The 24,753-nt window shown below is 47.4% G+C and overlaps 1 protein-coding gene across 3 annotated transcripts in view; it reads right to left on the bottom strand.

Annotated features, from left to right (window-relative positions):
- Positions 1-24,753, bottom strand: part of wdr7 (WD repeat domain 7) — a 323,738-nt gene that overhangs the window by 31,454 nt on the left and 267,531 nt on the right. For all 3 annotated transcript variants that reach the window (XM_031802280.1, XM_031802281.1, XM_031802282.1), the window contains 4 exons: positions 10,629-10,746; positions 9,497-9,646; positions 9,216-9,298; positions 7,676-7,775 (listed from right to left, as the gene is read on the bottom strand). In XM_031802280.1, the coding sequence (XP_031658140.1) occupies positions 7,676-7,775; positions 9,216-9,298; positions 9,497-9,646; positions 10,629-10,746 (451 nt within the window). The remainder of the gene's footprint in view (positions 1-7,675; positions 7,776-9,215; positions 9,299-9,496; positions 9,647-10,628; positions 10,747-24,753) is intronic.

Genomic DNA, 24,753 nt, shown 5'->3' with positions numbered 1-24,753 from the left:
ACACACACACACACACACCTACTTGATGGACGGTGAGCATGGGACACCATTGTATTAAAAATAAATAGCTTCCTCGGGTTTGTGTTGTTCAGTAGATCAATAACATACCAATTACAACAGACTCGCTCTCTGCCTCTCTCGTGGTTAAATATCAGTCAGATAGCAGACATGTTGCCTATGTGTCGCTCTTATTAAATTAAATCAAATATCAATCTATTAATAAATCATTAAAAGCGTACAAACATTTTCCAGTTTTTGTATTTTAAAGATAAAATTATTAAAGTGGTTCAATGTGAGATGAACCATTTGTTCATAAACCTACAGTGTCTGTCCTTCACCAACTCACACCACATGGTCTTTGTAAAGGTGCTGAATCCATTCAGTCTTAATCTATATAATAATATCTATAATATTAATCTGCAGTATGAATGCAAGGCTGTGACATTAGAAAACATCACATTAAAAATGGACTTTATCGGAGGTTGAAAAACCATTTGTGATGTTAACACTAAAATTGTAAAAAGAATCATTTTAAAACAGATTTTCCTGCAGTTTCCTACTGAAACGCCTCACACACAGTAGATAGATGAGTGTTAACAACAGAGAGTTGAGATGCTTTATGATGTTATAGACCAAGGCCAGAGAGGAGACGAACTATAAATATGGTGTGTGTGTGTGTGTGTGTGTGTGTGTGTGTGTGTGTGTGTGTGTGTGTGTGTGTGTGTAACCTTCTGTGTATACCTGTAAATAAACCCTAAGCCTGGATTTAAGGACAACACCTCTGGTCTTCACTCGTTTAAAGGAAGGATCTGATGTGTGTATGTGTGTTTTTTTCCCACTAAAACCCTAGCAAGTCCTGTATATCCCCCCACTGTGAGGGTGATTACTACAGAGACTCTTCAGACTGTATATGTTCCGAATTGCACCCTACTCCCTACGTAGTGAGCTACTTTTCACTAGGGTCCATAGGAATCTGGTCAAAACAAGTGCACTATATATGGAATAGGGTGCCATTTGAGAAGCATATCACTGTCTGTGGGAGCTGGAGGATTCCTATTCTCCAGAGATGAAAGCTCCTGTTTCTGGGGGGGGGGGGACAAAAGAAAGAGACAGAGAGAGAGCGAGACAAAGAGACAAAGAGAGAGACAAAGAGAGAGACAGAGAGAGAGACAAAGAGAGAGACAAAGAGAGAGACAAAGAGAGAGACAGAGAGAGAGACAAAGAGACAAAGAGAGAGACAAAGAGAGAGACAGAGAGAGACAAAGAGAGAGACAAAGAGAGAGACAAAGAGAGAGACAAGAGAGAGACAGAGAGAGAGACAAAGAGAGAGACAGAGAGAGAGACAAAGAGAGAGACAGAGAGAGAGACAAAGAGAGAGACAGAGAGAGAGACAGAGAGAGAGATAAAGAGAGAGACAGAGAGAGAGACAAAGAGAGAGACAGAGAGAGAGACAAAGAGAGAGACAGAGAGAGAGGCAAAGAGAGAGACAAAGAGACAGAGAGAGAGACAAAGAGAGAGACAGAGAGAGAGACAAAGAGAGAGACAGAGAGAGAGACAGAGAGAGAGACAGAGAGAGACAGAGAGAGAGACAGAGAGACAAAGAGAGAGACAGAGAGAGAGACAAAGAGAGAGACAGAAGAGAGACAAAGAGAGAGACAGAGAGAGACAAAGAGAGACAAGAGAGAGACAAAGAGAGAGACAAAGAGAGAGACAGAGAGAGAGACAGAGAGAGAGACAGAGAGAGAGAGAGACAAAGAGACAGAGAGAGAGACAGAGAGAGAGACAGAGAGAGAGAGACAAAGAGACAGAGAGAGAGCGAGACAAAGAGAGAGACAGAGAGAGCGAGACAAAGAGACAGAGAGAGAGCGAGACAAAGAGACAGAGAGAGAGAGACAAAGAGACAGAGAGAGAGACAAAGAGAGAGACAGAGAGAGAGACAAAGAGAGAGACAAAGAGAGAGACAAAGAGAGAGACAGAGAGAGACAAAGAGAGAGACAAAGAGAGAGACAGAGAGAGAGACAAAGAGAGAGACAGAAAGAGAGACAGAAAGAGAGACAAAGAGAGAGACAGAGAGACAAAGAGAGACAGAGAGAGACAAGAGAGACAAAGAGACAAAGAGAGAGACAAAGAGACAGAGAGAGAGACAGAGAGACAAAGAGACAGAGAGAGAGCGAGACAGAGAGACAGAGAGAGCGAGACAAAGAGACAGAGAGAGAGACAAAGAGAGAGACAGAGAGAGAGAGACAAAGAGAGACAGAGAGAGAGAGAGACAAAGAGAGAGAGAGAGCGAGACAAAGAGAGAGACCGAGAGAGAGACAAAGAGAGAGACCGAGAGAGAGACAAAGAGAGAGACAAAGAGAGACAAAGAGAGACAAAGAGAGAGACAAAGAGAGAGACAAAGAGAGAGACAGAGAGAGAGAGACAAAGAGAGACAGAGAGAGAGAGAGACAAAGAGAGAGAGAGAGCGAGACAAAGAGAGAGACCGAGAGAGAGACAAAGAGAGACAAAGAGAGACAAAGAGAGAGACAAAGAGAGAGACAGAGAGAGAGCGAGACAAAGAGAGACAGAGAGCGAGACAAAGAGAGACAGAGAGCGAGAGAGACGAGAAACAGACAGAGATAGCGAGCGAGCTAAACTTAAGGAAAGCTTTGATTATGCACAGACTCAGTGACCATAGCCTTGCTATTGAGAGGCTCTCAGGAGAAGACAGGCTATGTGCTCACTGCCCACAAAATGAGGTGGAAACTGAGCTGCACTTCCTAACCTCCTGCCCAACGTATGACCATATTAGAGACACATATTTCCCTCAGATTACACAGATCCACAAAGAATTTGAAAACAAACACGATTTTGATAAACTCCCATATCTACTGGGTGAAATTCCACAGTGTGACATCACAGCAGCAAGATGTGTGACCTGTTGCCACGAGAAAAGGGCAACCAGTGAAGAACAAACACCATTGTAAATACAACCCATATTTATGCTATCTTATATGTGCTGATTTATTTATTTTTATATTTATTTTCCCTTGTGTATTTTAACCATTTGACATGTCTTTATCAATCTAGACACAATAACCCACAATGACAAATCACATTAATTAAAAATGGAAATACCTTACTTGCATAAGTATTCAGACCACAATAATTATTTAATCAAATTTGAACAATAAAGGGAAAACTGGTTTAAAAATATAACACTTTAAAAAAGGATTTTATTTACTTGATTTTATTTATTTATTTTAGGAGGTGTTTAGGCAAAAAACTGAAATACCTACATTTATTCAGACCCTTTACTATGAGACTCGAAATTGAGCTCAGATGCATCCTGTTTCCATTGATCATCCTTGAGATGTTTCTACAACTTCATTGGAGTCCACCTGTGGTAAATTCTATTGATTGGACGTGATTTGGAAAGGCACACACCGGTCTATATAATGTCCCACAGTTGACAGTGCATGTCAGAGCAAAATCCAGGACTCGATCAGGGGAAAAAAAGGTCTGCAACCCCAAGAACACAGTGGCCTCCATCATTCTTCAATGGAAGAAGTTTGGAACCATCAAGACTCTTCCTGGAGCTGGCCGCCCGGTCCAAACTGAGCAATCGGGGGAGAAGGGCCTTGGTCAGGAAGGTGACCAAGAACCCGATGATCACTCTGAAAGAGCTCCAGAGTTCCTCTGTGGAGATGGGAGAACCTTCCAGAAGGACAACCATCTCTGTAGCACTCCAGCAATCAGGCCTATATGGTAGAGTGGCCAGACGGAAGCCACTCCTCAGTAAAAGGCACATGACAGCCAGCTTGGAGTTTGCCAAAAGGCACCTAAAGGACTCTCAGACCATGAGAAACAAGATTCTCTGGTGTGATGAAACTAAGATTTAACTCTTTGGCCTGAATGCCAAGTGTCACGTCTGGAGGAAACCAGGCACCATCCCTACGGTGAAGCATGGTGGTGGCAGCATTGTGCTATGGGGATGTTTTTCAGCAGCAGGGGACCGGGAGACTAGTCAGGATAGAGGAAAATATGAACAAAGGAAAGTACAGAGAGATCCTTAATGAAAACAGGCTTCAGAGCGCTCACCACCTCAGACTGGGGCAAAGGTTCACCTTCCAACAGGACAACTACCCATAAGCACACAGCCAAGACAATGCAGGAGTGGTTTTGGGACAAGCCTCTGAGTGGCCCAGCCAGAGCCCGGGCTTGAACCCATCCAACTGTGACAGAGCTTGAGAGTATCTGCAGAGAAGAATGGGAGAAACTCCCCCAAGCTTGTAGCGTCATACCCAAGAAGGGTTGAGGTTGTAATCGCTGCCAAAGGTTCAACAAAAGTACTGAGTAAAGGGTCTGGATACATAAATGTATGTAATATGTAAATGTGTAAATATATGTAAATATAATATGTAAATGTGTAAATATATGTAAATATAATATGTAAATGTGTAAATATATGTAAATATAATATGTAAATGTGTAAATATATGTAAATATAATATGTAAATGTTATATTTCTGTTTGTTTTTTTTTCTTTTACAGTTGCAAAAATGTCTAAAAACCTGTTTATTGGGTAGTGTTTGTAGATTGATGACGGCAAATTAATAATTTAAGAATCAGGCTGTAACGTAACAATGTGAAAAACGTCAAGGGATCTGAAGACTTTCCCCGAATACACCGTCGTGGGTCTGACACACACACACACACACACACACACACACACACTACGAAGGACTGTGAGCTCTCCTCTGTGAAAACCAGCCCCGTCGCGGACCAGGATGTCTTGCTCCCAGACAGACTAAACAACTTCATCGCTTTGAGGACAATACAGTGCCACTGACATGACTCGCTACCAAAACCTGCGGGCTCTCCTTCACTGCAGCCGATGTGAGTAAGACATTTAAGCGTGTTAACCCTCGCAAGGTTGCCGACCCAGACGGCATCCCCAGCCGCGCCCTCAGAGCATGCGCAGACCAGCTGGCTGGTGTGTTTACGGACATATTCAATCTCTCCCTACCTCAATCTGCTGTCCTCACTTGCTTCAAGAGGGCCAGCATTGTTCCTGTTCCCAAGAAAGCTATGGTAATTGAACTAAATGACCTTCGCCCCCGTAGCACTCACCTCTGTCATCATGAAGTGCTTTGAGAGACTAGTCAAGGATCATATCACCTCCACCCTACCTGACACCCTAGACCCACTCCAATTTAAACACCACCCCAACAGATCCACTGACGATCACCATTGCACTGCACACTGCCCTATCCCATCTGGACAAGAGGAATACTTATGTAAGAATGCTGTTCATTGACTACAACTCAGCTTTCAACACCATAGTACCCTCCAAGCTCGTCATTATGCTGGCATGCTCTGAACCCCGCCCTGTGCAACTGGGTCCTGGACTTCCTGACAGGCTGCCCCCAGGTGGTGAGGGTAGGTAACAACACCTTCACTTCGCTGATCCTCAACACAGGGACCGCACAAGGGTGCATTCTCAGCTCTCTCCTGTACTCCCTGTTCACCCATGACTGCATGGCCATGCACACCTCCAACTCAATCATCAAGTCTGCAGACGACACAACAGTAGTAGGCTTGATTACCAACAACGACGAGACGGCCTACAGGGAGGTGGTGAGGGCCCTGGGGTCTGGTGCCAGGAAAATAACCTCCCTCTCAACGTCAACAAAACAAAAAGGAGCTGATCACGGACTTCAGGAAACAGCCGAGGGAGCAGCCCCCCTATCCACATCGACAGGATCGACAGGATCGACAGGACCGCAGTGGACAAGATGGAAAGTTTCAAGTTCCTCGGCGTACCCATCATGGACAAACTGAAATGGTCCACCCACACAAACAGTGTGGTGAAGAAGGCACAACAGCGCCTCTTCAACCTCAGGAGGCTGAAGAAATTTGTCTTGGCACCTGAAACCCTCACAAACGTTTACAGATGCACATTTGAGAGCATCCTGTCGGCCTGTATCACCGCCCGGTATGGCAACTGCACCGCCCGAAACCGCAGGGTTCTCCAGAGGGCGGTGCGGTCTGCCCAACGCATCACCGGGGACAAACTACCTGCCCTCCAGGACACCTACACCACCCGATGTCACAGGAAGGCCATAAAGATCATCAAGTACATCCACCACCCCGAGCCACCTGTCAGTACAGGTGCATCAAAGCGGGGACCGAGAGACTGAAAAACAGCTTCTATCTCAAGGCCGTCAGACTGTTTAATAGCCATCACTAGCACATTAGAGGCTGCTGCCCGATATACATAGACTTGACTGTGCATAGAGGGCACTGGCCACTTCAATAATGGAACACAAGTCACTTCAATAATGTTCACATATTTTGCATTATTTGATTTACTTTACTCTATTCTACTGTATTTTAGTCTATGCCACTCTGACATCGCTCATCCTAATATTTAGAAGTTCTTCATTCCAATCCTTTACTTTAGATTTGTGTGTATTGTTGTGAAATAATCAGGCCTCTCCAGGAACACAGAATCTATCTGATGGTCTGCTAGGTAACCAGGCCTCTCCAGGAACACAGCCTCTCTGTTGGTCTGCTAGGTAACCAGGCCTCTCCAGGAACACAGCCTCTCTGTTGGTCTGCTAGGTAACCAGGCCTCTCCAGGAACACAGACTCTCTGTTGGTCTGCTAGGTAACCAGGCCTCTCTGTGGGTCTGCTAGGTAACCAGGCCTCTCCAGGAACACAGACTCTCTGTTGGTCTGCTAGGTAACCAGGCCTCTCTGTGGGTCTGCTAGGTAACCAGGCCTCTCTGTGGGTCTGCTAGGTAACCAGGCCTCTCCAGAACAGAGTCTCTCTAATGGTCTGCTAGGTAACCAGGCCTCTCTGTGGGTCTGCTAGGTAACCAGGCCTCTCCAGAACAGAGTCTCTCTGATGGTCTGCTAGGTAACCAGGCCTCTCCAGAACAGAGTCTCTCTGATGGTCTGCTAGGTAACCAGGCCTCTCCAGAACAGAGTCTCTCTGATGGTCTGCTAGGTAACCAGGCCTCTCCAGAACAGAGTCTCTCTGATGGTCTGCTAGGTAACCAGGCCTCTCCAGAACAGAGTCTCTCTGATGGTCTGCTAGGTAACCAGGCCTCTCTGTGGGTCTGCTAGGTAACCAGGCCTCTCTGTGGGTCTGCTAGGTAACCAGGCCTCTCCAGGAACACAGAATCTATCTGATGGTCTGCTAGGTAATCAGGCCTCTCCAGGAACACAGAATCTATCTGATGGTCTGCTAGGTAACCAGGCCTCTCTGTGGGTCTGCTAGGTAACCAGGCCTCTCCAGGAACACAGAATCTATCTGATGGTCTGCTAGGTAATCAGGCCTCTCCAGGAACACAGAATCTATCTGATGGTCTTCTAGGTAACCAGGCCTCTCTGTGGGTCTGCTAGGTAATCAGGCCTCTCCAGGAACACAGCCTCTCTGTTGGTCTGCTAGGTAACCAGGCCTCTCCAGGAACACAGCCTCTCTGTTGGTCTGCTAGGTAATCAGGCCTCTCCAGAAACACAGCCTCTCTGTTGGTCTGCTAGGTAACCAGGCCTCTCCAGGAACAGAGTCTCTCTGATGGTCTGCTAGGTAATCAGGCCTCTCCAGATCACCCTCTTATCTTACATTGATTCCCCCCCGCCCCTCAGTGCCAAGGCACAGGGTAGTGGTGTGTGTGTGTGTGTTTACCTGGCACTTGCCCGTGCGGACATCATAAAGGGCCACTGAACCCTGGCGGGCCCCCACGGCAATACGGTGACTCCGGTCGCAGTATCCCACCATGTAGAACCTGAACAGAATCGAAACACAGAACACACGAGGTCAGGGCTCATTCGTCACACAGCATCGGCCACCGTGGGTCGACCCTTGACCCCTACAAACCCACAAGGGATCGAACCCTTTCCCCCGAATCAACATTAAAAGTAAATGAGAGGGCAGCGACTCTCTCTCTCTAAGGTCTTGTTAGTAACACTATCAGTACATCAATCGGTACAGATGTTAGAGCGAGACCGCCACTAACGCCACCAACCATTCACTGTTCTGTTACGAAACTCAAAATGGCCGCATGGAGGAGAGGATGTAAAATGGCGGTTGAAAGTGATTTAGTCATGGCCGCTGCCTTCGGCTGTCATGGCCGCCGCCTTCTGTCATGGCTGCCGCCTTTTGATTTGCTGGCAGCCGCCTTCTGTCATGGCCGCCGCCTTCTGTCATGGCCGCCGCCTTCTGTCATGGCCGCCGCCTCCTGTCATGGCCGCCGCCTCCTGTCATGGCCGCCGCCTCCTGTCATGGCCGCCGCCTCCTGTCATGGCCGCCGCCTCCTGTCATGGCCGCCGCCTCCTGTCATGGCCGCCGCCTCCTGTCATGGCCGCCGCCTCCTGTCATGGCCGCCGCCTCCTGTCATGGCCGCCGCCTCCTGTCATGGCCGCCGCCTCCTGTCATGGCCGCTGCCTTCTGCCATTTCTCCATGAAGGTTTATATTTAGCTGACAAATGATCGACCATTTCAGTTGTTAATTTTCCTACTATTCTAAATATCAGAATTAAAAAGGAACAACTCGGCTCTATTACAGCAGCAATGTGCTCCAGAAGACCTGTGATATTTATTTTTAATTTGACCTTTATTTAACCAGGCAAGTCAGTTAAGAACAAATTCTTATTTTCAATGACGTTCCAGGAACAGTGGGTTAAAATTGCCTTGTTCAGGGGCAGAACGACAGATTTGTACCGTGTCAACTCGGGGATTTGATCTTGCAACCTTTCGGTTACTAGTCCAACACTCTAACCACTAGGCTACCTGCCCAGGAAGTACCTTACTGAAGGTACTTCATGTTGTACAATGCATTGCATCACCTAGGATTAGGCATTAATGATATGTCTATGACTGTACGCAGCAGAGGACAGGGAACGAGGACAGGGAACGAGGACAGGGAACGAGGACAGGGAACGAGGACAGGGAACGAGGACAGGGAACGAGGACAGGGAACGAGGACAGGGAACGAGGACAGGGAACGAGGACTGGGAACGAGGACTGGGAACGAGGACTGGGAACGAGGACTGGGAACGAGGACTGGGAACGAGGACTGGGAACGAGGACTGGGAACGAGGACTGGGAACGAGGACTGGGAACGAGGACTGGGAACGAGGACTGGGAAAGTGAACTGGGAACGAGGACTGGGAACGAGGACTGGGAACGAGGACTGGGAACATGGAACGAGGACATGATTACTCACTTGCAAATAGCAGGGAAACATTCATTCAGCCCTTTCTTCTTTACCAGAGAGCCTTCGATGCAGTACATGATGATGTCCATTACCTAGAGGAAGGAAGAAGAGAGAAATACCCAGCAATAACCACCTGTCCAAACCCCATCCAGTCACCTCAAACTAGAGCTACTAAAACATGTTTGTCATGGTGCTGCCATTCATTCTAAACTAATTAACAGTTAAATAAAGTGGAAGCATGTGGTTGTATTGTAACGTGGAGAGACCAGGTCTTGGACTGCAAGTCGTACCTCGACCAGCAGGTCCACGACGTCAGTCGGCATCTTCTCAATGAGGATATCTATGACCCTGATGATCTCAGTCTTGGCTCGGCCCAGAGAGGTGGTGTGGACATTCTGCTGCGACTGGGAGTTAGCCTGCATGGCTGTGTGTCTGTGAACCTAACATACAGGATACAAAAAACGGAGTTAAGGAGGGTAGGAGGAAGAGGTTAGGGGGAAGAGGTTAGGGGGAAGAGGTTAGGGGGAAGAAGTTAGGGGGAAGAGATTAGGGGGAAGAGGTTAGGGGGAAGAGATTAGGGGGAAGAGATTAGGGGGAAGAGATTAGGGGGAAGAGATTAGGGGGAAGAGGTTAGGGGGAAGAGGTTAGGGGGGAAGAAGTTAGGGGGAAGAGGTTAGGGGGAAGAAGTTAGGGGTAGGGGTAAGAGGTTAGGGGGAAGAGGTTAGGGGTAGGGGTAAGAGGTTAGGGGGAAGAGGTTAGGGGTAGGGGTAAGAGGTTAGGGGGAAGAGGTTAGGGGTAGGGGTAAGAGGTTAGGGGGAAGAGGTTAGGGGTAGGGGGAAGAGGTTAGGGGGAAGAGGTTAGGGGGAAGAGGTTAGGGGGAAGAGGTTAGGGGTAGGGGGAAGAGGTTAGGGGGAAGAGGTTAGGGGGAAGAGGTTAGGGGGAAGAGGTTAGGGGGAAGAGGTTAGGGGGAAGAAGTTAGGGGGAAGAGGTTAGGGGGAAGAGGTTAGGGGTAGGGGGAAGAGGTTAGGGGGAAGAGGTTAGGGGGTAGAGGTTAGGGGTAGGGGTAAGAGATTAGGGGTGGGGGGGAAGAGGTTAGGGGGAAGAGGTTAGGGGGAAGAGGTTAGGGGGAAGAGGTTAGGGGGAAGAGGTTAGGGGGAAGAGGTTAGGGGTAGGGAGAAGAGGTTAGAGGTAAGGGGAAAAGGTTAGGGGAAGGGTAGTAGGGTAGGGGTGAGGGGTTAGAGGGAAGGGTAAGGGGGGGAAGGGTAAGGGGGTGAAGGGTAAGGGGGTGAAGGGGGGATGGGAGGAAAGGAAGGGCAGGGTGGAGTGTGAAAGCAGAAAGGTAATGCAGAAGGTAATGTACAGAGTAGCAGAGGTTCAGGGGAGATGACATGGAGACATGAAAAACAGGAGGTCAGGTCTCACCTCTCTGGCGATGGTTGTGATGAATGCCGGTGGTCTGGCTGTGGCGATGAGAGAGAGAGCATGGCGTGCTGAGCGGGCCGAGTCGGCTGCTGGGTTGAGGGGCAGGCCCATTGTGATGCTAACCAGGCAGCCGGAGGGAGAGAGAGAGAGGAGGAGGGACAGAGAGAGAGGGAGGGACAGAGAGAGAGGGAGGGACAGAGAGAGAGGGAGGGACAGAGAGAGGAGGGAGGGACAGAGAGAGGAGGGAGGGACAGAGAGAGGAGGGACAGAGAGAGAGGAAGGAGGGAGAGAGAGAGGAGGAGGGAGAGAGAGAGAGGGAGGGAGAGAGAGCGAGAGGAGGGACAGAGAGAGGGAGGGAGAGAGAGAGGGAGGGAGGGAGAGAGAGGAGGTACAGAGAGAGAGAGAGGGAGGGAGGTAGAGAGAGAGGTAGAGAGAGGTAGAGAGAGGTAGAGAGAGAAGGAGAGAGATGTAGAGAGAGAGAGGGAGGGAGAGAGAGAGAGGAGGAGGGACAGAGAGAGGGAGGGAGAGAGAGAGGAGGAGGAGGGACAGAGAGAGAGGGAGGGAGAGAGAGAGAGGAGGAGGGACAGAGAGAGAGGGAGGGAGAGAGAGAGAGGAGGAGGTACAGAGAGAGAGGGAGGGAGAGAGAGAGAGGAGGAGGGACAGAGAGAGAGAGAGGGACAGAGAGAGAGAGAGGGAGGGAGAGAGAGGAAGGGAGGTAGGTAGAGAGAGTAGAGAGAGGGAGGGAGGTAGAGAGAGATGTAGAGAGAGGTAGAGAGAGAAGGAGAGAGAGAGGTAGAGAGAGATGTAGAGAGAGGTAGAGAGAGAAGGAGAGAGAGAGGTAGAGAGAGAAGGAGAGAGAGAGGTAGAGAGAGAGGTAGAGAGAGAGAGAGAAAGAGAGCAGGAGGGAGGGAAAGAAAGGAGGTGTTAGAAGTACATAGTAAACAGATTAGCCACAGTTTATAATGTCAGGCCAAGGTCAATGGGATCACTCACACTGCACTGGCATAATGGACTCTCACAATGCACCGTAATTAGGTGCATTCTCAAGGTGGCTCAGCATCCGTCAGGCAGCATAGCACGCAGAGGCCGCTGCCTGCCACACGGGCCCCTGGCACACGGGCCCCTGGCACTAGCTAGCCTCGGAAATTGGGAATAGTTGTGGCATCTGTCTGAAATGGAGAGCGAGTGGCCCCCTTGTTAACAAATCATCTGAGCGAGTGGACCGAGTGAATATGCATTAGGAGGGGGTTAGGGGCAGTGGGGGGAGGGGAGCAGAGGGGGGTACCACTTCAAAAGGCCGGGCTTATTGTGAGTGGAAGGCTACGTTGCCCTGTTCTTTAGACACGCAGCTAAAGGACCTCCAGCACCAACCCCTGTCCTCGTCCGTCCCCCCCACATCAGACACGTTCCCAGCCCCTAGCCCTTCCCCATCCACCCAGTCTCCCCCTCCAGGCCTGCACCGGCCTCAGCCAAGGCCCCCACCCCCCACCCATCAACACACGGCCCAGTGCACTAGTGTTCCCCTCAGCGGGTCGACTGTGGCCTGGACTCATGGTCAAACAGCACAAGGTTAAACAACCCGTATACAACAGACGCACAGCACCGTAAGAGACAAGGGGAAAACAGCTAAGAAACCGTTTGGTCTGTAGTTTATGATGGTCCAGTGGGGTTACAGTTCGTCTCCTCATGATGAATACACAACAACACGGTTGTACACACGACATAAAGAACTGTTTTAAAAACGCCAGGGATCATTTAGCTGTTTTGATTTGGAATTTTAGGACCCTTGTAAGGAAAATATTTATTTTTTTAAATAAAAAATAATTTGATAAAATATTGCATTTGGCCTTTACTACAATAGCCCATAGAAAAGCATTGAATAAAACATTAATTATATATATATATATATATACATACATACATTATATGGCAAATCATGAGGAATAAGGTTCTGAAGTGTCTGTCCTATATTTAGGACATACACTACATGACCAAAAGTATGGGCTCGTCGAATATTTCCTTCCAAAATGATGCTTATTAATATAGAGTTGGTCCCCCCCCTTTGCTGCTATAACAGCCTCCACTCTTCTGGAAAGGCTTTCCACTAGATGTTGGAACATTGCTGCTATAACAGCCTCCACTCTTCTGGGAAGGCTTTCCACTAGATGTTGGAACATTGCTGCTATAACAGCCTCCACTTTTCTGGGAAGGCTTTCCACTAGATGTTGGAACATTGCTGCTATAACAGCCTCCACTCTTCTGGGAAGGCTTTCCACTAGATGTTGGAACATTGCTGCTATAACAGCCTCCACTCTTCTGGGAAAGCTTTCCACTAGATGTTGGAACATTGCTGCTATAACAGCCTCCACTCTTCTGGGAAGGCTTTCCACTAGATGTTGGAACATTGCTGCTATAACAGCCTCCACTCTTCATTGATGTTGGAACATTGCTGCTGGGATTTGCTTCCATTCAGCCACAAGAGCATTAGTGAGGTCGGGCACTGATGTTGGGCGATTAGACCTGGCTCGCAGTCAGCGTTCCAATTCATCCCAAAGGTGCTCAATGGTGTTTGATCAGGACCAAGTCAAGTTCCTCCACACAGAATAGTCTAGAATGTCATTGTATGCTTTAGCATTACGATTTCCCTTCACTGGAACTAAGGGGCCCGAACCATGAAAAACAGCCCCAGACCATTATTCCTCCTCCACCAAACTTTACAGTTGGCACAATGCAATGGGGCAGGTAGCGTTCTCCTGGCATCCGCCAAACCCAGATTCAACCATCGTACTGCCAGATGGTGAAGCATGATTCATCTCTCCAGAGAACACGCTTCCACTGCTCCAGAGTCCAATGGCGGCGAGCTTTACACCACTCCAGCCGACGCTTGGTATTGCGCATGATGATCTTAGGCTTGTGTGCGGCTGCTCGGCCGTGGAAACCCATTTCATGAAGCTGCCTGAAGAACAGTTCTTGTGCTGACGTTGCTTCCAGAGGCAGTTTGGAAAGTGAGTGTTGAAACCGAGGACAGATGTTTTTTTTAGCAACGGGTGAACGGCTGAATCCACTAATGTGAAATGGTGTCTACATAGTTGTCCACTACACACACTGCACCTTACACACACTGCGCCTTACACACACTGCGCCTTACACACACTGCGCCTTACACACACTGCGCCTTACACACACTGCGCCTTACACACACTGCGCCTTACACACACTGCACACACTGCACCTTACACACACTGCGCCTTACACACACTGCACCTTACACACACTGCACCTTACTGCGCCTTACACACACTGCACACACTGCGCCTTACACACACTGCGCCTTACACACACTGCACCTTACACACACTGCGCCTTACACACACTGCACCTTACACACACTGCACCTTACTGCACACTGCGCCTTACACACACTGCGCCTTACTGCACACTGCGCCTTACACACACTGCGCCTTACACACACTGCGCCTTACACACACTGCGCCTTACACACACTGCACACACTGCGCCTTACACACACTGCACCTTACTGCGCCTTACACACACTGCACCTTACACACACTGTACCTTACTGCGCCTTACACACACTGCACACACTGCGCCTTACACACACTGCGCCTTACACACACTGCACCTTACACACACTGCACCTTACACACACTGCGCCTTACACACACTGCACCTTACACACACTGCGCCTTACACACACTGCACCTTACTGCGCCTTACACACACTGCGCCTTACACACACTGCACACACTGCACCTTACACACACTGTGCTTTACTGCGCCTTACACACACTGCACCTTACTGTGCCTTACACACACTGCGCCTTGCACACACTGCACCTTACTGCGCCTTACACACACTGCACCTTACACACACTGCACCTTACTGCACCTTACTGCGCCTTACACACACTGCACACACTGCGCCTTACACACACTGCACCTTACACACACTGCACACACTGCGCCTTACACACACTGCACCTTACTGCACACTGCACCTTACACACACTGCGCCTTACACACACTGCACCTTACTGCGCCTTACACACACTGCACACACTGCACCTTACACACACTGTGCTTTACTGCGCCTTACACACACTGCACCTTACTGTGCCTTACACACACTGCGCCTTACACACACTGCACACACTGCTCGGCAACAGACATGTACTCCTGAGGTGCTGACCCGTTTTACCCTCTACAACCACTGTGATTATTATTTGACCCAGCTGGTTATCTATGAACGTTTAAACATCTTGAAGAACGATCTGGTCTTATCTCCACCCTGCACAGCCAGAAGAGGACTGGTCACCCCTCAAAGCCTGGTTCCTCTCTAGGTTTCTTCCTAGGTTTTGTCCTTTCTAAGAATTTTTTCCTAGCCACCGTGCTTCTACACCTGCATTGCTTGCTGTTTGGGGTTTTAGGCTGGGTTTCTGTACAGCACTTTGAGATATCAGCTGATGTAAGAAGGGCTTTATAAATACATTTGATTGATTCATTGACTACACACACTGCGGCCTAAACATAATTTAGGAGTGAAATCTTCATCTTAACAAATACATTAATATAAATACATTAATATATTCTGAACCTTTTAGATGTTTTCTCTACAATGAACGCCACCTACTGTAATCCCCACAGGCAATAAGGACTTAATTTAAATAATAGAAGTTCAAAAAATATTGTTTTAAAACATTGGTTTTTCACTTGTTGCTTTCACTGGCTATTAAAATGTGAAATGTTTTAGTAAATATATTTATCTAACCATACTATTTTATTTTCCTTCAATATATTATTATTATTATATATTGAAGGAACAATCATATATATATATTTTTAAATATATTGAATAAATTCCCTCTCAAGTAAAAATGACGTACTCTATAATAGTAAAAATAATTCAACATATCTGATGTTGATCTTACATTAATAAACATGATTTAAATACGTCACAGGTACATTTATTTTCGTCAGCCATTTTGTTTTCATTTTCAAAAAACGAGATCAATTCCAACAAAATACGGGGAGTAAAAATGTTTTTTTTTTTTTATTTCTTTTGAGCTTTTCATTCTGACTTTCTCTCTCCTCTGACACATCAAACATTCAGAATCACACACACATCAATATGTTAAATGGGAAAAGATTGATATCAGCCATCAATACCAATACCCAGCTGTTGTTGTAACATAGAACGTTCTATGTGGTCTGCAGGTATATTTCAAAAGGTATCTGGTTAACTATTACATTAATGATAAACAGAGATGTTTAAAAAATATATATAAATGACATCTAACATGATACTGTATATATTTTTTATAACTATAATCTCAGACTTTTCATTCGTTTCAAAATGATTAGTTTTCCTCCCTAGGTTGATAGGAGAGGCTATTCTATATATTAGTGTACACACTCAAACCACAAATAATACAAAACCAACATACCTCCGTACTCTTTGTTTCTATCTCTTTATCCCATTCTCTCACACAAACACACACACAGAATAAAATGAAAAATAAATCTGTTGGACAAAGTTCAGAGTTGATAATGTAAACGGTGTATTTTTTGGGGGGGGGGGGGGTTATACGTTTCATCATGAAAATAGTGCTCAGATCTTTCCTTATGGAAAAGGGATAATTTATTATTTATTATTTGAGAGATCAGTAATTTACATGAACCTGACTAGCAGCCATTCCCTTTGTTAGAGAACCATCCATCCGTTGGTCAATGTAGTCAGTTCAAAGACAGAGCCAGTCAAGCATACGCATACAGACTCCTTTCTGATGTAAATTAGGTTAAATTTAGGTTCCGTATGAAAGGTGAAAAGACGTGTTGCCCGGATGTTTTAAATACATACTTTGCAGGACATTGAAATCAAGTTAATTTTTCGGTTCTGAATGAGAGTTGAAAATAATTATTGTCCTGAATTTTTTTATTTTCCAGATGTTGAAATCAGGTGAATTTTTTGGTTCGAAATGAAAGTTGAAAAGACCTCCAGTGTGGCGCAGTGGTCTGAGGTACTGATCAATGCTAGAGGTGTCACTACAGATCCGGGTTTGATCCCGGGCTGTGTCGCAGCTGGGAGACCAATGAGGCAACGCACAATGGCCCAGCGTCGACCGGGTTAAGGGAGGGGTTTCTAGTGACTCCTTGTGGAGAGTGGGGCGCAGTGCAGGCTGGTTTCGGTAGCCAGCTGTACCGTGTCTCCTCCGACACATTGGTGCGGCTTAACCCAGGAAGCAGTGTCAAGAAGCAGTGCGGCATGGCAGGTTTGTCTTTCGCAGCACGCACGGCTCTCAAACATTTTTTGTTGTTGTTATGATCAGCTTGTCAAAAATTTACGGATATAAACTTAAAACCACTGATCACCATTCAGGTTAGGCTATTTGATTGGCCACCATTCAGGTTAGGCTATTTGATTGGCCACCATTCAGGTTAGGCTATTTGATTGGCCACCATTCAGGTTAGGCTATTTGATTGGCCACCATTCAGGTTAGGCTATTTGATTGGCCACCATTCAGGTTAGGCTATATGATTGGCCACCATTCAGGTTAGGCTATATGATTGGCCACCATTCAAGTTTATATCCGTAAATTTTTGACAAGCTGATCATAACAACAACAAAAAATGTTCAGGTTAGGCTATATGACTGGCCACCATTCAGGTTAGGCTATATGATTGGCCACCATTCAGGTTAGGCTATTTGATTGGCCACCATTCAGGTTAGGCTATTTGATTGGCCACCATCCAGGTTAGGCTATTTGATTGGCCACCATCCAGGTTAGGCTATATGATTGGCCACCATTCAGGTTAGGCTATTTGATTGGAGAAACCTGCATGATGTAAAATGCATGATGTGTCCGTCTCATTCCATTGTCATCCATTTTATCTCCAGCCTGAAGGCTACAGAAAAGGCCACCTAGTCTTTCTACCACATCCTGTATCTGCTACATGATTGATGTTAGATGATATTATTTTGACGGACTGTTAGTGGAGCCCAGCAGCGATGTATCCCTCCCACAGCACAGATGCATGCTGGGAATGGACAAGATACGTATTTTGGGTCCCTTTTTAATTTTATTTTTTTTTTAACCTTTATTTAACTAGGCAAGTGAGTTAAGAACAAATTCTTATTTTCAATGACGGCCTAGGAACAGTGGGTTAACTGCCTGTTCAAGGGCAGAACGACAGATTTTGTACCTTGCCAGCTCGGGGATTTGAACTTGCAACCTTTCGGTTACTAGTCCAACGCTCTAACCACTAGGCTACACTGCCGCCCCTTTGACAAAGTGGGCACAGCTTTACCACAGAGCGGCATTAGTGCTCACCTAAAAATAACATCTGAATCCTGACTAATGAGCAGGCCGGCCGTGTGTGTGTGTGTCCGCGCAGTGTGTGTCGGTGTGTGTGCGTGTGTGTGTGTGTGCGCGTAGTGTGTGTGTGTGTGTTGGTGTAGTGTGTGTGTGTGTGTGTGTCCGCGCAGTGTGTGTCGGTGTGTGTGTGTGTGTGTGTGTGTGCGCGTAGTGTGTGTGTGTTGGTGTAGTGTGTAGTGTGTGTGTTGGTGTAGTGTGTAGTGTTGGTGTAGTGTGTAGTGTGTGTGTGGGCGCGTAGTGTATGTGTGTTGGTGTAGTGTGTGTGTGAGTTTGTCCGCGCAGTGTGTCGGTGTGTGTGTGTGCGTAGTGTGTGTGTTGGTGTAGTGTGTGTGTGTTGGTGTAGTGTGTGTGTAATGTATTTCTCCTCACATATCTCTCTCTCTGTCCAATGGGGTACAGGCCCTGTGATATCCAATAGGATTTCATCTCTCTCTCTCTCTCTGTCCAGTAGGCCTTGTGATATTCAATAGGATTTCATATCTCTCTCTCTGTCCAGTAGGCCCTGTGATATCCAATAGGATTTCATATCTCTCTCTCTCTGTCCAGTAGGCCCTGTGATATCCAATAGGATTTCATATCTCTCTCTCTGTCCAGTGGGGTGTAGGCCCTGTGATATCCAATAGGATTTCATATCTCTCTCTCTGTCCAGTGGGGTGTAGGCCCTGTGATATCCAATAGGATATCATATCTCTCTCTCTGTCCAGTGGGGTGTAGGCCCTGTGATATCCAATAGGATTTCATATCTCTCTCTCTCTGTCCAGTAGGCCCAGTAGGCCCTGTGATATCCAATAGGATTTCATATCTCTCTCTCTGTCCAGTGGGGTGTAGGCCCTGTGATATCCAATAGGATTTCATATTTCTCTCTCTGTCCAGTGGGGTGTAGGCCCTGTGATATCCAATAGGATTTCATATCTCTCTCTCTCTGTCCAGTAGGCCCTGTGATATCCAATAGGATTTCATATCTCTCTCTCTGTCCAGTGGGGTGTAGGCCCTGTGATATCCAATAGGATTTCATATCTCTCTCTCTGTCCAGAGGGGTGTATGCCCTGTGATATCCAATAGGATTTCATATTTCTCTCTCTGTCCAGTGGGGTGTAGGCCCTGTGATATCCAATAGGATTTCATATCTCTCTCTCTCTGTCCAGTAGGCCCAGTAGGCCCTGTGATATCCAATAGGATTTCATATCTCTCTCTCTGTCCAGTGGGGTGTAGGCCCTGTGATATCCAATAGGATTTCATATTTCTCTCTCTGTCCAGTGGGGTGTAGGCCCTGTGATATCCAATAGGATTTCATATCTCTCTCTCTCTGTCCAGTAGGCCCTGTGATATCCAATAGGATTTCATATCTCTCTCTCTCTGTCCAGTAGGCCCAGTAGGCCCTGTGATATCCAATAGGATGTCATATCTCTCTCTCTGTCCAGTGGGGTGTAGGCCCTGTGATATCCAATAGGATTTCATATTTCTCTCTCTGTCCAGTGGGGTGTATGCCCTGTGATATCCAAAAGTTATCATTATTGACCTGATTCTCCCCGTAGAATATGAATAATTCTGCTTTATATATATATATACTCTCTATAAAACACTAAATTCCACTCCTGCCTTGATACAGATCTACTCCTGTGTCTGTAATTAAGGGCAGTGTGTGTAAAAAAACATTCAGATTTAACATGAGAACTACAGCGTTCATCTGCCACACACACACATACACACACAGAGATCGAGAGAGAATTACATCGGTTTATAAAATTGTTCAAATCTCTTTTACACGCCTATTACATGCCACAAGGTGTCACACACACGTGATATTGTGATATAGTAACACGTAAATGTGTCAAGTGAATTTGTGTTAGTGTATTGAAGTGGTAACCTTGAAAACAAAACACTGATCATAATCAGTAAAATGATTGTAAAAACTTTTAAATCCCCTTGGATTGATGAGGAATTGAACAATTTGTTGAGAGGGATGAGGTTGAGAGGGATGAGGTTGAGAGGGACTACTTTAGTGTTTTTTCATTGGCAAGAAAAGCAAACTTCGGTATGACATGCCAGCAACAAATGCTGACACCACACATCCAAGTATATCGTACCAAATTATGAAAGACAAGCGTTGTAATTTTGAATTCTGTAAAGTGAGGATAATAGAGGAAGATATTGCCACATCTTCAACATAAGGCTACCAGAAAGTGTGTGCCCTCAGGCCTGGAGGTAAGCTAGTCTTTCCGCTAACCTAAGAACAGTAAAGCCCCCTTTACTGGCTCAAATAGCCGACCAATCAGCCTGTTACCAACCCTTAGTAAACTTTTGGGGAAAATTGTGTGACCAGATACAATGCTATTTTACTGTAAACAAATTGACAACAGACTTTCATCACGCTTATAGAGAAACATATTTAACAAGCACAGCACTTACACATATGACTGATGATTGGCTGAGAGAAATTGACGATAAAATGATTGTAGGGGCTGTTTTGTTTGACATCGATTTGACATCGATTCACACCCCTGCTATATTGTGGACAGAGAGTTACCTGTCTAACAGAACACAGAAGGTGTTCGTGTTCTTTAATGGAAGCCTCTCCAACATAATCCAGGAAGAATCAGGAATTCCCCAGGGCAGCTGTCTAGGCCCCTAACTTTGACCAATTTTTACTAACGACATGCAACTGACTTTGAGTAAAGGCAGAGTGACTATGTATGCGGATGACTCAACACTATACACTTCAGCTACTACAGCGAATGAAATGACTGCAACTCTTAGCAAAGAGCTGCAGTTAGTTTCAGAATGGATGGGAAGGAATAAGTTAGTGCAAAATAATTATTTGGAACAAATCATTAACTAAACCTCAACCAAATCTTGTAATGAATAATGTGGAAATTGAGTAAGTTGAGGAGACTAAACTGCTCGGAGTAACCCTGGATTGTAAACTGTCATGGTCAAAACATGCTAATACAACAGTAGATAAGATGGGGAGAAGTTTGTCCATAATAAAGCACTGCTCTGCATTTTTAACAACACTGTCAAGGCAGGTCCTACAGGCCCTAGTTTCTACCTTCTTAACAACACTATCAACAAGGCAGGTCCTACAGGCCCTAGTTCAGTCGCTCCTGGACTACTGTTCAGTCGTGTGGCCAGGTGCCACAAAAAAAAATTACTTAGGAAAATTGCAATTAGCTCAGAACAGAGCAGCACGGCTGGTCCTTGGATGCACATAAAGAGCTAAGATTAATAATATCTATGTCAATCTCTTCTGGCTCAAAGTGGATGAGAGATTGACTTCACCACTACTTGTATTTATGAGAGGTATTAACATGTTGAAGGTACCGAACTGTCTGTTTAAAATACGAGCACACAGCTCGGACATCCATGCATATCCCACAAGACATGCCACAAGAGGTCTCTTCACAGTCTCCATGTCCAGAACAGACTATGGAAGGTGCACAGTACTACATAGAGCCATGACTACATGGAACTCTATTCCACAGTACTACATAGAGCCATGACTACATGGAATTCTATTCCACAGTATTACATAGAGCCATGACAACATGGAACTCTATTCCACAGTATTACATAGAGCCATGACTACATGGAACTCTATTCCACAGTACTACATAGAGCCATGACAACATGGAACTCTATTCCACATCAAGTAACTCATGGAAGCAGTCAAATTTTATTTAGAAAGCAGCGGAACCAGGCGTTAGCCTGTTGGCCTGTATAGCAGCGGTACCGGGCGTTAAACTGTTAGCCTGTGTAGCGGGCGTTAGACTGTTAGCCTGTGTAGCGGGCGTTAGACTGTTAGCCTGTGTAGCGGGCGTTAGACTGTTAGCCTGTGTAGCGGGCGTTAGACTGTTAGCCTGTGTAGCGGGCGTTAGACTGTTAGCCTGTGTAGCGGGCGTTAGACTGTTAGCCTGTGTAGCGGGCGTTAGACTGTTAGCCTGTGTACCGGGCGTTAGACTGTTAGCCTGTGTAGCGGGCGTTAGACTGTTAGCCTGTGTAGCGGGCGTTAGACTGTTAGCCTGTGTAGCGGGCGTTAGACTGTTAGCCTGTGTAGCGGGCGTTAGACTGTTAGCCTGTGTACCGGGCGTTAGACTGTTAGCCTGTGTAGCAGGTGTTAGACTGTTAGACAGTTAGCCTGTGTAGCAGGCGTTAGACTGTTAGCCTGTGTAGCAGGCGCTAGACTGTTAGCCTGTGTAGCAGGTGTTAGACTGTTAGCCTGTGTAGCAGCGGTACCAGGTGTTAAACTGTTAGCCTGTGTAGCAGCGGTACCAGGCGTTAGACTGTTAGCCTGTGTAGCAGGCGTTAGACTGTTAGCCTGTATAGCAGCGGTACCATGTGTTAGACTGTGACACAGTGCCTCACACACAAACACAATTGTTCAAGCCAGCCATAGTGTTTCAGCTCAACATGACGGTCTAATAATTAAAGCCTACATGGCTGGGGTAGGAAAAATAGAGACAGAGAGAGAGAGACAGAGACAGAGAGAGAGAGAGAGAGGTGTTCAGACAATAGGCTTAACCACAGTGCCACCTATACTTGTGTTTTAGAATAGGAAATTCATGTGCAATCCCTGACCATCCCTAACCTGACCATCCCTAACCAGCCCTGACCATCCTTGACCAGTCCTAACCATCCCTGACCATCCCTAACCATCCCTGACCATCCCATCCCTGCCCTAACCAGCCCATCCCTGCCCTAACCAGCCCTGACCATCCCTAACCAGCCCTGACCAGCCCATCCCTGCCCTAACCAGCCCATCCCTGACCAGCCCTAACCATCCCTGAACAGCCCTAACCATCCCTAACCAGCGCTGACCAGCCCTGACCATCCCTAACCAGCCCATCCCTGCCCTGACCAGCCCATCCCTGCCCTGACCAGCCCATCCCTGCCCATCCCTAACCATCCCTGCCCATCCCTAACCATCCCTGACCAGCCCTAACCAGCCCTGACCATCCCTAACCAGCCCTGACCATCCCTAACCAGCCCTGACCATCCCTAACCAGCCCTGACCATCCCTGACCAGCCCATCCCTGCCCTGCCCAGCCCATCCCTGCCCAGCCCTGACCATCCCTGAACATCCCTAACCATCCCTAACCTGCCCTGCCCCGCCCAGCCCTGACCTGCCCATCACATTTCTGCCCTGCCCATCCCTGACCATTCCTGTCCAGCCCTGACCATCCCTAACCAGCCATGACCAGCCCATCCCTGCCCTAACCAGCCCATCCCTGACCATCCCTAACCAGCCCTGACCATCCCTAACCAGACCATCCCTGCCCAGCCCATCCCTAACCAGCCCTGACCATCCCTGACCAGCCCTAACCATCCCTGACCAGCCCTAACCATCCCTGACCAGCCCTAACCATCCCTGACCAGCCCTAACCATCCCTGACCAGCCCTGACCAGCCCATCCCTGCCCTGACCAGCCCATCCCTGCCCAGCCCTAACCAGCCCTGACCATCCCTGACCATCCCTAACCAGCCCTAACCTGCCCTGACCATCCCAGCCCTGCCCAGCCCATCACATTTCTGCCCTGCCCATCCCTGCCCAGCCCTGACCAGCCCATTCCTGCCTTGACCATCCCTGCCCAGCCCATCAAGGCCCTGACCAGCCCAGCCCATTCCTGCCCTGCCCAGCCCTGACCAGCCCATCCCCGACCAGCCCATTCTAGCCCATCCCTGACCAGCCCATCCCTGACCAGCCCATTTTAGCCCATCCCTGACCAGCCCATTCTAGCCCATCCCTGACCAGCCCATTCTAGCCCAGCCCTGACCAGCCCATTCTAGCCCATTCCTGACCAGCCCATCCCTGACCAGCCCAGCCCATCCCTGACCAGCCCTGACCAGCCCATCCCTGACCAGCCCATTCCAGCCCAGCCCTGACCAGCCCATTCCTGACCAGCCCATTCCAGCCCTGACCAGCCCATCCCTGACCAGCCCATCCCTGACCAGCCCATCCCTGACCAGCCCATCCCTGACCAGCCCATTCCTGACCAGCCCATTCCTGACCAGCCCTGACCAGCCCATCCCTGACCAGCCCATTCTAGCCCATCCCTGACCAGCCCATCCCTGACCAGCCCTGACCAGCCCATCCCTGACCAGCCCATCCCTGACCAGCCCATCCCTGACCAGCCTATCCCTGACCAGCCTGATGGGTGTCGATGTATTCAGGCCAGATAATTAGACTAGAGAGGTAGTGGGAGATAGCAGGACAAAGCATCATGGAGGCTGGCTTCATGGCTACAGCAAAACATACAATAACTACACACACTGTAAGGTGTACCTATATGGCTGCTCAAATAATAATTAAACACCTGATAGGTTGATTTACAGAACCAGTGAAAAGTTTGGACACGCCTCATTCCAGGATTTTTCTTCATTTTTTACTATTTTCGACATTGTAGAATAACAGTGATGACATCAAAACTATTAAGTAACACATTTGGAATCATGAAGTGACCAAAAAAGTATATTTATATTTTAGTTTCTTCAACGTACCCTTTTTGCCATGATGACAGCTTTGCACACTCTTGGCATTCTCTCAACCAGCTTTATGAGGCAGTCACCTGGAATGCATTTCAATTAACAGGTGTGCCTTCTTAAAAGTTAATGTGTGGAATTTCTTTCCTTCTTATTGCGTTTGAGCCAATCAGCTGTGTTGTGACAAATTAGGGGTGGTAATACAGAAGATAGCCCTATTTGGTAAACGACCAAGCCCATATTATGGCAAGAACA

Source organism: Oncorhynchus kisutch, linkage group LG23 (genome assembly GCF_002021735.2).
Source record: "Oncorhynchus kisutch isolate 150728-3 linkage group LG23, Okis_V2, whole genome shotgun sequence".
Taxonomy (NCBI): Eukaryota; Metazoa; Chordata; class Actinopteri; order Salmoniformes; family Salmonidae; genus Oncorhynchus; species Oncorhynchus kisutch.
This window is presented reverse-complemented; position numbering and strand designations above follow the sequence as displayed.